Source organism: Onychostruthus taczanowskii, unplaced genomic scaffold, assembly GCF_017590055.1.
Source record: "Onychostruthus taczanowskii isolate IOZ18803 unplaced genomic scaffold, ASM1759005v1 scaffold34, whole genome shotgun sequence".
Classification (NCBI taxonomy): domain Eukaryota; kingdom Metazoa; phylum Chordata; class Aves; order Passeriformes; family Passeridae; genus Onychostruthus; species Onychostruthus taczanowskii.
In genome coordinates this window covers 5346719-5358954 of record NW_024500794.1, presented here as the reverse complement: position 1 = coordinate 5358954, position 12236 = coordinate 5346719, and the positions used below count along the sequence as shown (strand labels likewise).

The following is a 12236-nucleotide window of genomic DNA, read 5'->3' as shown; positions in this document are numbered from 1 at the left end:
GCTCAGCACCACTGAGCAGAGCCTGGCTCCATCCCCCTGGCACCCTCCCTTCAGATACTGACAGACACTGGCGAGATCCCCTCTCAGTCATCTCTTCTGGAGGCTGAACAGGCCCAGCTCCCTCTGCCTTTCCTAAGAGGGATGCTCCAGTCCCTTGATCATCTTTGTCATCCTCTGCTGCACTGGCTCCAGGAGCTCCATATCCCTCCTGTACTGAGGAGCCCAGAACTGGACACAGCACTGCAGATGTGCCTCACCAGGGCTGAGCAGGGGGCAGGATCACCTCCCTCGGTCTGCTGGCAACTCTCTTCCTGATGCACCCCAGGATCCCACTGGCCTTCTTGGCCACAAGGACACACTGCTGTTCTTATATACTTTTATAAGATTCCCTCTCAGCATCTCTTCCTAAAGCTAAACAGGCCCAGCTTCCTCAACCTTTCCACATAAGAGGGATCCTCCAGTCCACTAATAATTTTTCAATCCCACTTTATTTAATCTGGAATATTTCAGGTTCTGATGTCTTAGGGAAATAAGTGTTGGTTTTGAGAATATTAATGAAGGCTGAAACAGCAGCTGTAGTCTGAGGGATTATTGGATTACATGGGTTTCACTCTCAGAACTGTTTTTTTATATGACAATATAAAGTCATATGCAGCTTTTGTGCCTTGCATGAACTACTGGCCTCAGCATGAACTCTTCTGTCAGACCTGAGGAATTCTTTCTGAGGATGAAAAAATCAAGTCACTGCATGGGTAGGTTGTTATATGGGTCTCAACTGTGATGATTTGTACAGAGAACAAGAGACTCCATAGCTGTTTCTTATTCAAATAGCAGCATCTCCTGCTCCTGCCTTTCCTGGGATATATCCTCCTACCATGCAGGTGTGAGTCCACAGAAACCACCAATGTCAGTGACATGACAGTGAATCTGAGAAGACAGCCTGACTCATCTGGAAGCAAAAGATACAACTCTGGCAAAAGTGTTTGCGGGTGCATACACTCTTCCTTACCTTACATTATTTGTACACCTATACAAATATAGGTGTATTTGTAGACCTATAAATCAGTTCTATGTCCACTACTTGGACAGGTTTTCTGGATGTGTTTCAAACCACATCAAACATACAAGCAGTGCTCAACAAACAAATGCCACTGGAATACAGTTACAGGGAAAACAAACCTCATGCAGTTCCTCTCTGTTCTCCCTGTCTTTTCTCTGTACTGTCTGCCTTGGAAAGCCAAGGGATCAGTAAGGGACCCAGTCCTGAGCAAGGGGCAGAGGCAAGGTTGCTCTGGGAGCCTTCACTCTTAAATTTTCTGCATTTAGGGAGATTAACATCACAGTCGGCACATCCACTGGGGTACTTTTATGTGCATACAGAACATGGACCAAGCAAGTGCATTGCTCCTAAAGGAAAAGATATACTATTGGGCAAATAGTCTGTGCACATTTTGGTAGCTCTAAGTTACATCATTCATTTCTAATCAATGCTGGATTTTGAAACCCACTAGAATAACAATGAAGTGGAAAAAAGCCATAGAAAAAGTCCAAACAAATTCTCAAGTTACACTGTATGCTCTACTAATCTGAGTTTCACTGTTGAGACAAAAGAAGAGTTTGCCATTTGCTAGTTGTTAATAATCAAGAGATCTGCCAGACACACTCTTTGAGGGCTCTGTCTGTCTGGACCAGGTAGGTGCTGCAATACACAAAGAGCTTCACACACAGAGAAAGAAAGAGTGTACATGGACAATGATGCAGCGTTCTTAATTAAGATTTTCATTACTGATACATACATTAAGGTTTTTCTGATGCAAGTGTCCAAGCACTCTAATGTGCAGGTAGATGTCTCTGATCCTATCTCTAGAAACCCTTTTGCACATCACTGCAAACATTCACCAACCAAGGCTCAAAATCAGCCCACCTGCCCTTTGCTTTAACGACAATGAAAAATAAAATTGATGTTTTACTTGTCTGCCAGATGAGAACGTAGCTTTTTGCAGTCATGAGAATGAATAGGCTTTTGCAAGGCTGTACTACAGCGTATTGAAACTGATTCTGATCTCACTTACACCTGTTTGATGTTGATGTAACATCAGGAGCTTCAACAGCATGTGTGCAGCAAATGTTGAAGAAAAAAATAATGGAAAAGACATGTAGGTAAATGGAAAATGGGATGAAACAAAACATGAGTTTGCCAAAGGTAGTTTGTAGTAGACTAACTTGATAACTTTCTTTGATAAGATAACTGATTATCCAGACAAAGGAAACACACTAAATTTAATTTATCAGTAGAGCATTTGATACAGTATCACAAGGGAAATTACGAGTTTATCAAGATTTGCAAAAGGATTGCAAGGTGAGCTACTGCTTACCTGAAGGGGAGATTGAGCAGTGGTGAAGGAAGAATTATTGGGCAAGGTGAAAGCTATACTTCCACAATGGTTTAGTTAAATAAAATAGTTTTTCTATCTAAAAAGATTTAGGTGGAGCAGGTAACATTTCTTTACATGGCCCCTCAAAGGGATTTTCTAATCAAACAGATTAGGAAAAAGTGGGGGCATGCTCAACAGCTATTAAAGGATCAATCAACACCAATAAATTGCTCATTAACAATATTTAGTCCTCATTCTCCTGTAATGTTCAAGTGTTATTTCTCTGTCTCAGTTCTTTGGGATATTCAGAGATGCTACAACTCTCTCAGCAGTTTACTTGTACAGTTTAATTAAATATCTAGTTAAGTTTCATGCTTTTAAAATATTCTTATTCCCAGAACAGGATGCCCATTCATCTACAAAATCTTGCTGAATGCCTTTGAATGCTGGATCCTGCCTCCCAAGAAAATGCTGCTGGAGTAAGATGTGGTGAAGAAATACTTGGTGATCAGAAGCACTTACAAAAGCACTGCTTCTCCCTTAACACACGATGTGCTTTTCTAGATCCAGTCAGGCTATGCCACTTTGTAAATACCTGCAATATGAAAAGCTGGGCTGCCCACTAGCAGAGTGGCAATACTGCAGTGGCACAAGCCAAGATGGAAGGTGAAGACATTGCCACAGAAGTCACAGTATCAAGGTGAGATTAAATTGCAGGCTCCACAAGAAAAGATCCGCCAAACTATTTTCAACAAGTTAAGAAAAAACATGATTTTTGACAATCTTCCCTGAGGCATTTCTCAATCTGCAGGTATTTGAATGACTAAAATTGCTATCTTTTCAACAAAGTTCACTGGAAGACAAGCTGATTTTTTTTGTTTTAGCCTTTTGTGGCAGAATTTAAGTATTTAATGTCATGACTGGACTGTGTTAAGCAAGCACAGACATTCACATAAGAAATTTGCCCTAAACCCCAAAATGTAAAGTATTTTTTAAATGCAAAAATTGAAATACAGTGTCACAAAGCCTTAATTCATCAGAGCTGGTTATATGCTGATCACACTTTGTAGTTCTCCTTCACAACCTTCAGTGCATATTGCAGAGCATCCACAATGCTGCAAATTATTTTTGTCTTTTATGTAGAAGTGGATTTTCTGCAAAAATTGAAAAGCAATTAAGGTCTTTACAGACATCCAGGATATGTGGATGGACAAATACAAAATTTAAATACACACCCAGATCCAAATGTTGCAAATGATCCTTACTTTGGTGATTGGGTGAAGCACGAATACTTTTAAATTGCATGCTATTTGAAGTTGGGACTTCAATTTTGTCCTTGAAAATTCAAGCTGTTTAGAGTATGCTTAAGAAGCTAAAACATTAGAAAACATAATTCAGAAAACTGATGCAGCTATTCTATTAAACTTAAAACTCAGTAGGATGGAATGGGAGACAGCAAGATCTATTCAGATCCAAAAGCATTTGCTTTTGGTGGTGTGCAAAAATCTAATATTTTGGGCATGCAAACACATGAAATGAAAGTATTAGCTGGGGGGCTGAATTTGTGAACCATATGCAGCATGATATTATCATCCAAAATGATGGAAAGCTTCAAGCTGAACAAGAACTTTAGAGGAAAGAATCATTATTTTTCAATACACTGAGATCTTTTATGTCTAAGAGCTCCCATTCCCACCAAGAGGCAAAACAGCCTTCACGAAGCACGGCGTGAAGATTACTCACATGTGTTTGACATGTGCACCTGTGTCATGGCACACAAACGAGCTACATGGCAGATGATTTGCTTCTTTTTTTAAGTGGGAGTGGTAGAGAGGAAAAGGAGATGGAGGAAATCCTCTTACAAGCTCATTTTCCATTGCGGTGTCTCACACACGGGACATTCAGCATGAACATGGGCACATGGGCAGGTATTTGGACCTCCCTGAGTATTGATATCTCACTTCAAAAGACAAATCTACGATCTCTTGATCAGAAGGTGACTTATGGGAAACATCCTATTTCTGGATGTTGTGTTTTGTAACAACCACTCCTCCTGCACAACTTGTTCTTGGTACCATTTTTACCCTACATCTGTATACATTGGATGGAGGCAGATACACAACATGATGATAAAGCAGGGTGCAGAGAGGATTTCTGCACTAGGAGAAGGACTCAATAAAGCTCAGAAAAGAAAAAGACATTTGGTGATACAGCTGTAGAAGAGCAATGTGCTTGCCAAAGTTTGAAGATAATTTACCATAACTACAAAGGGAATATTCTGATAAACTCTGCCGCACTCTGCACTTTCCATTTTGCACAGTGATTTCGACCTAACAAACTGGTCTGTCTTAATATTTTGATGGTTGATGTTCAAACTGCTGTAGGAAATGCTGCTACTGCTTCAGAAAGGTGGTCTTTTCCATCCAAATATATTAAATTATACCAGTGTGGGTAAAAGTGCATTGAACAACTCCATTTTCTCTGTCTCCTTTTTTTTTTTTCTAGTTAAACCAAAAATATTATGCTCCTACAACTGTCCAGTTAAACTCAATTTTTTTCCCTGTTGTACTGTGTAGTATTTCAAAAATAGCTAATACTCAATGCCTTATATTACACTAAGTAAATGAAAAATAACTCAGAACAAAGAGATTGCTAGTACGCATAATGGCAGAAAGGTGTGACATTTTAAGCTGTCATGCTGCCCAATCTTGAGTTCAATCTCATCCAGCACCAGTGGATATATTGTAGGTATTGCAATTAGAAGGCAGGTTGCACACATGCCTCTACTGTAATCCACACATCAACTTCACAGCTATTTGCAGCCTTTATTACTTACTAAACAATTTGAATGCCAACACTTAAACTAATGCTTGAATGAAAAACTGGGACCAAATTTTGCCCCTTTTTGTAAATCTGGCTACATCTTGAGTTTTCTGGGTATTTGGTCTATTTTTATGACAGATGTTTTAAAACAAACCTGTGAACTTTGACAGATTTTTTTAAATAATGAGGGTCTTTTCCCATACACATATATTGCTTATTTGATGGCTACATCTTCAGATAAAGAATAAAGCTTAAAATTGTGGCACTGCTCAAGGACATTCATCCCAAGGTGTACTCTTGGTTATGCTGTTTCATTTCTATAAATACACCAGAGTAGAATTTCAGCTCTGCTGCCATTTTGAGGCTGTTTCACCATTTCTCTCATTTGCCTCTGCCCATGTTGTTTTCTTTTTTGGAACATTCCCTTCCCTTCAGGAGACATGTAATAGCTGGGGAAAAAATATTCCTTTCCTGTCTCAGATTGCTGTTTAGGTGACCATTCCTTTCCTAAACCTCCTTATTTTCAGAAGCAGATCAACTGATTCTTCTGGATAATTTACATGCCTATTTATTACATTAATTATGATAATTCTTGAAAAACGCTAACTCTTGAAAGCTGTTGTAAACATAAGGCTTATTATATGTAGACTTTTTTTGGCATTTTGCAAATGTTCTTTTCTGATTCATGAATAAGCTTGACCTGGAGGTTATTATCCTCTTCTCAAGTAAGGGAGAGCTTCTTAAGAAACCTGAGAAAAGATGCCTCCTCCCTGTTCCTGATGTAGCAATCCCTGTTGCTGTTCCTCATCTGCAAAGCAACACCAAGCACAGAACCAGATAAAGGGATTCAGAGGGGACTCATTAGTTGCTATTTGACGATAATGGTTCAGAGTGGTAACAGATGACAGTTTGGTGGTGAACAAGTACCAAAGCAGGGACATATACATAGATATCAAAGACTATTTGAGCATCATCACGTCTGGTAAAGTCAATAAGGATTCTCAGAAACTGGCGACTGGCAGGCTGGAATACTGCTGGGTGTCTTTTGACTTACAAATCATTGACCATATGATGGATGGTTCTCATAACTATGATGAGATCAGTAAGATGCCTCTCAGCTTCCCTTAGGTCATCATTACTTGACCAAATACGTCTTCATGAAGCTGGGGAATAAATTGCACTTTTTTTACACTTTTTCCCTTCTTTTCTTTTTCCTTTAGGATTTTTTTTCCTTTTTTTTTGTTTTTTTTTTCTTTTTCCTTTTTTAAACCAGGATGTCAAGTAACAAGAATTAGAATCAGTGCTCAGTCTGATAGGAATGATGCTGGAGCTCAGTACAACCTGGTTACATCAGAAATCTATTTAAACAAGATGGACAGGTATCCATGGAATTATGTTAACATGTCCTGCAACTTCCTTGTGTCTGGATCACTTTGGTGCACTTCTGATTTGCATTTACCAATGCTAACAGCAGTTAACTTTTCAATATTGTATGGGTTCCATCTGAACAGGTAGTGCTCTGCAAGTTAAACAAGTGTCCTTCTGTCTCTCTTTATCCTATGTAGCTATCTCTCCTACTGTAAAGCACCTTAGTAATGTCCATACTGCTACAGGCTGGTTGGAAAACTTCTTCCATGAAAAGAATGATTTTGACAAGGAATACACCTGTGCCTCTTGAAGTCCTGGGGATATTCAAGGGGAGCAGAGATTAACTGTATTCCTCTTAAGTGGGAATATAGTTTGGGGGGGAGATCGATAAAATCCGTCCACCTCGAAAACCCTGATGCCATATAATTAGGCAGATGTGTATGTAACATCTGGGAGAAGGAAGAAGACTGAATCAGCAGCAAGTTGTGGGAAGGGATATGAAAAGAGAGCCCAGTACTGGACACTGAGACAGAGGGCAGAACAAATCACTTATCTAGATCAGAAACATGCTTGTCAGGTACCATTAAGAGCTTCTAATGTAAAAATGTCCCATTTACACTTTTTCTGCTACCAGAAAGAACCCAGACTATCAATGGCCTGAAGGACCTGCATTCCAGAGAGAAAGGGGAGAGCCAATACAGAAAAAGACATGCCTGAGATATAGTTGGGCTCCTATGGAGCTTGCTAATTTAGGAATGGACAAGCACCAAGAAGCCCTTCTTGGCTGTGGAATAAGCGAGATCTAAAGAAGAAAGAGAACACATGATTCTAATCCTACATGTCAAGAAACAAAGGCAGCCAGATGGGAAAAAACAAATGCATGGTCACACAGCAAAGCACTGTCAAAGAGGGATTTCAGCCTCAGGTTTCCACATGCCTACCTATCATGAAACCAGCTTGCTGCTTCCACCTAACTGCCTTGCCCTGCAGAGGTAGAACCACGTTAAACCGGTGCCTTTGTGCAAATGTTGAAGGCACATGGTGTCTGCCACAGACAAAAATGGTTTTGCCACTGCTGTGGGAAGTGTTAACACAAGCTGTGTTAACGCTTCTCGTTCCCGAGTATCATTAATGCTTTTTATTGATATTATGAAGTACTGCAACAAAAATAATAGGATTTGTCAGGGGCCATTATAAACTGCCCCTGCCGGATAAATACATAATACATGATGGCAAAGATCCGATGGGCCTTTAATCAATTGCCTTTCTGAGTCAAATAAATGTCACATTAGACATAAGCCATGTTGCATTCTCTGGGTGCCTCTGCTCCCCTCATCTCGCAGGCCTGACACCGCCACGGGCAGCTATGGACATGCATAGGCTCCTACTTATTTGTAGCAAATATATCAGAGCAAAACTGGAGCAGCATGTTGTAAATTACAGATTTGGGACACATTCTAATGAAAGGCAAAAGAGAAGGGAAAGAAATATGGGGACACCATAGGCATGATAGGTCAACTCAAATACATCTCCTTGGGAGCTGGCATTGTCATACCACCTTTTGCAGCCACTGCAGCAAATTTCCTCTTTTTGCCCACGGGGTGGGGGAGAAGGCAGAGTGCCATTTCCTTCTGCTTTGCAAAAGTAGTGGGTCAACTTTAAATGTTAAACCCACGTATTTTAGCTCTAGTATTGGGGGAAAAAAAGCTCTTTCGTGGTTTCAAACACCTTGAAAAAATTATGAATGTCCATTTGCACTTTCACATCCCTTTAAAGAAATACCAACAATCAAAACAGAACTTGAATATAAATTTACAGATTCGGAGGTTTAATCCCTCTCCTAAATATGAGAGCTATTTCTCTTATGGTGCTGTTTTGTTTTTTTGGTTTTTTTTTTTTTTTTTTTTTTTTTTTTTTTTTTTTTTTTTTTTTTTTTAATTCCAGGCAGCACTTTAACAGTCATCTACTTTTCTCTCTAAACAGGTAAGAGACATGAATTTAAATTGCAAAGTAGAGATCTGAAGTAACACAAAGTCCAGGTATATTTGAACGTGGAGTTCTAAACCTAAATTTAAAAGCCTTCATTATTTTTGGCATTCACAAAATAGCTTCAGCTTGGACATCCCAAAACAGTGGCTTAAAATGCTGGTGGACATTTTGAAACTTTGGTCTGTCTTTACTTAACTATAGTAAATATTATGAAGTGGTAGTGCTATATTTCCCCTTATATTTCAACAAGAAGAGTCATTGTTTCAAAAGCACTAGATTTCACTGCCAATTTGTATGAAGGAATCCCAGAAAAATGTGAGTTTTTGTTCCAAATGTGAAAAACCATCGTGTGTCAGAATCTGACAAAATTAAAACTCAAATGATAACAAATAAACAAACTCCCAAAGGCTCCATCCTTTATTCCTCCCCAGAAAGGAAAAAAACCCAAAACTTAAACCATGAAAACATTAATTCTTCCTGTTCTGGGTCTTGAAAACACAATTATCTGGATAAACATAGTATTTTCTTCAGTTAAAAAGGTCAGTGAATCACCAACCTACATAGCAGCAGAAAAACTCAAGTGAATGTGACTAGGTGAGAACAGACCCCTGCAACACCTTCCAAAGAAATCGCTGACATATCTTTAATCCTGGTACTGTTGGATGTCAATAAGAATACAGCACATTTCATCTACCTAAATAAGAAGAGCAGTTCAGAGAGCAGCCAGGACTGGGTAAGGAAGGGTCCCTCACCGCAGGGTCAAACTTCAGCATGGACAGGTTGCAATGCTAGCTGACTGTATTCTGTACTTGTTTTGCACTGGCACAGCATGGAATACTTTATATTTCATTCTGAACTAGAACACAGCAGCATAACTTCCATCAAAACATGTATATCCCCATATATAACCAGAAATTTTCCGTATTGTCATCCAGAATTGTGCACATAAATTCCAGATTAATCAATCACACAATGTCACTGAACTAAAATCTGAGTCCCATAAGGTGATACTGCATTAAAATCTTAGACTGCATTAAAATGAAAATTCAGTATTGAGTCCTGTGACCATGGGAAGCAACAGAGGCCCTGGGCTGACTTTGATGGAACTTGAAGAAAAGGCAAAACTTATATCAATGAAAAGTATAAAATGTTATAAGTACTTACACAAGAGACAAGGAAAGGTTCCTGCAGAGAAAGGCCACAAACTGATTGTGAGTGATCTGAGAAGAGAGAAAGAAAAAAGAAAATCAAATTGTTAACAAACACACTAAATGATACCAGTGGAATAATATAAAACAGGGATCAAGGAGATTTACAGATGCTGGCAATTCCCACAGCAGAGGAAAAAAAAAAATCTTTTAAATTCACAAACATAGATCTTGGAAGTTTTGAAACTACCCGACCCCAGAACTATATAGCTGAAAGAAGTGGTAATGGCTGAGGAGCTTTTCAGTCCTGGGATAATTCCAGGCCAGCCGAGACTAAATATCCTCTGGTGGCTGTTCAACAGTCTCTGTGAAATAGGCTTGTGGCTCCTATGGACAAATGCTCTTATCACAAAAACACTGCCAGATTTGAACAGCATCCTTCTTAGCAGTCATGCCAGATGATACAGCACTCTGAAACAGAACTCGCCTTCTTGATCCTGACCTTCACAGAAGAGGGGTTAGGCTTATTATTAGGGCTGAGAATGCTTACATTACAGCTGATAGCTGCACAGAAAAATTGTGTTGTCTTAGTTCCTTCTGTCAACACAGTATCTTGGACTTGATTGATTTGTTACCCTGAGACCCCTAAGGAAAAAAAAGACTGCATGAAAGTGGAATGGCTAAAGGTTTGCAAACTTCTGGTAGACTACAGGTCTACAATGGAGTAACTAAGCTTTACTGCCAACATATTTATTTCCATATTTATTTCCAAAACATAATAACCTGGGATGAAGCAATAAACAAAATTAATCAAAGCCTGATGCTCTGAATTGTAACAAGAAGACACACTCCTGTTGGACACAGAAAACAAAGGCAGATGCTCCCCAAATGTTCAAAGCTACAAATCAGTCCTGCCTCCCCTTCCCTTTGCCAAGCTGAAAAAAATTTGGGCAGTCAGGCCAGACAGTGTTCTCCAGAAGATTGTTATCAGGGGACCAGGAGCACAGTAGAAAACGACCATGGGATCCATGTGGTGTACTCCAGCACTTAAGACCTGGCCCTCAGCTTCTGCTTCCTGTGTAGTTACAGGGCGAGAATAGCTCTGTCATTCCTCAAAGCAATTAAAAAAACCTCAGAGAAATATAAACCTGAGTTAAGAGAGTGAAGGGAAAGAGAGGAGCTGTCACAGGAGAGAGACAGAGAGGGAAGGCAGGCAGAAAATCTGTTCAGGGTTGTAGCTACTATTTGTGGGAATTATTGTCCTGGTAGAGGAGAGTGTGAGAGAAAGCATCTGTGTACAAATCCAGGGCTTGGTTTGCAAGGAAGGTGTAGGAAACACAGCAAAGAGCAGAGACAATCCTAAAAACTGCAGGGCAGGAAACAAGATGCTTATAGCATCTTTTGGACAGGCCACCCAGAGAGGCCCTTTTAACAGCAGATTTCTCTGTAAAGGAGAGAAATGTGACTGCTCCCACATGTAAGGAAGACTTGCATGAGACAGAAGACAGGATGGATTCTGTGCAGAATGAAAAGCTGAAATGACATAAAATGAAAGGACGGGGAAGATCAAGCTGGTGAAGAGAAGGTCACTACCTTGCTTTCAAGAATCCATTATTCTAATGAACTGTAAGAGGGAAGTTTTCCTGGTGGAGAAAAATCTCCTTTCCTAAGCACGTACCCCCTATTTTCCTCTTACATTTCTCCTGAAGACTTAACCATGGAAGTCTGTGGATTCATCTGTAATAGATGATAGTGAAACACTCTTAGGGGCTGGTAGTTGGGTAGTACTTCTTTCAGAGTTTTGGGCAAATGGGACAGTGAGCTACAAACCGGGGAAGAACCTGAGACAAGAGGTTGGAGCCAAAAAAATGTGCCCTGGAGTCCCAGAGCCAACCAACCAACCAACCAACAACAACGACAACCAAAAAAAAACCGGAAGGCATCCAGTATGGGGGAAAACACAGAATGGAAAATTTTAGGCTGAGATTAGAGTTTGGCTCTGTTATAAGCAACATAAAACAAGTTCTCTTAAGGGAAATCATCAAGCAATTTTGACAACATGGATGCCAAAGAATTCTACAAATTATGGCCTGAGATTATGGAGATGCTGAGTAATGACTTATACAAACATTACCACTGAATTTGCTCTAAGAAATGAACAAGATTTTCCTGCCTAATTAAAACTGTAGGGTAATTATAGACCGGCACAATACACTAGAAGCTGCACACTAGAATCCGGCAAAATCACCAGAACTGAAACACTGTACTTTTAAAAATTATTGCAACTGGTCTGGACACTTGATTATCAGTTTTGTTCAAAAGAAAATACATGAAAACAAAATTTTCCCTGTAAAGTACTGTAAAAAACAAGATGTGTCTGTGATTCATTCCAGGTTAGATAACTGCAGAACACGTATGCAGGAGAGAAATGGGCCAAATCCTGTTCTCACTGCCTTGTGCAATTATGCTGACTTAATTGAAACCATGAGCAGAACCTGAACCATTAAAATGCTGGGGTGAAACTTCTTATCAT

At 39.7% G+C, this 12236-nt stretch overlaps 1 protein-coding gene across 6 annotated transcripts in view; it reads right to left on the bottom strand.

Moving 5' to 3' along the window:
* The window catches only part of ZBTB20 (zinc finger and BTB domain containing 20), a 476227-nt gene that overhangs the window by 107854 nt on the left and 356137 nt on the right, over positions 1 to 12236 (bottom strand). For all 6 annotated transcript variants that reach the window (XM_041410847.1, XM_041410848.1, XM_041410849.1 and 3 more), the window contains one exon: positions 9720 to 9775. In XM_041410847.1, the coding sequence (XP_041266781.1) occupies positions 9720 to 9775 (56 nt within the window). The remainder of the gene's footprint in view (positions 1 to 9719; positions 9776 to 12236) is intronic.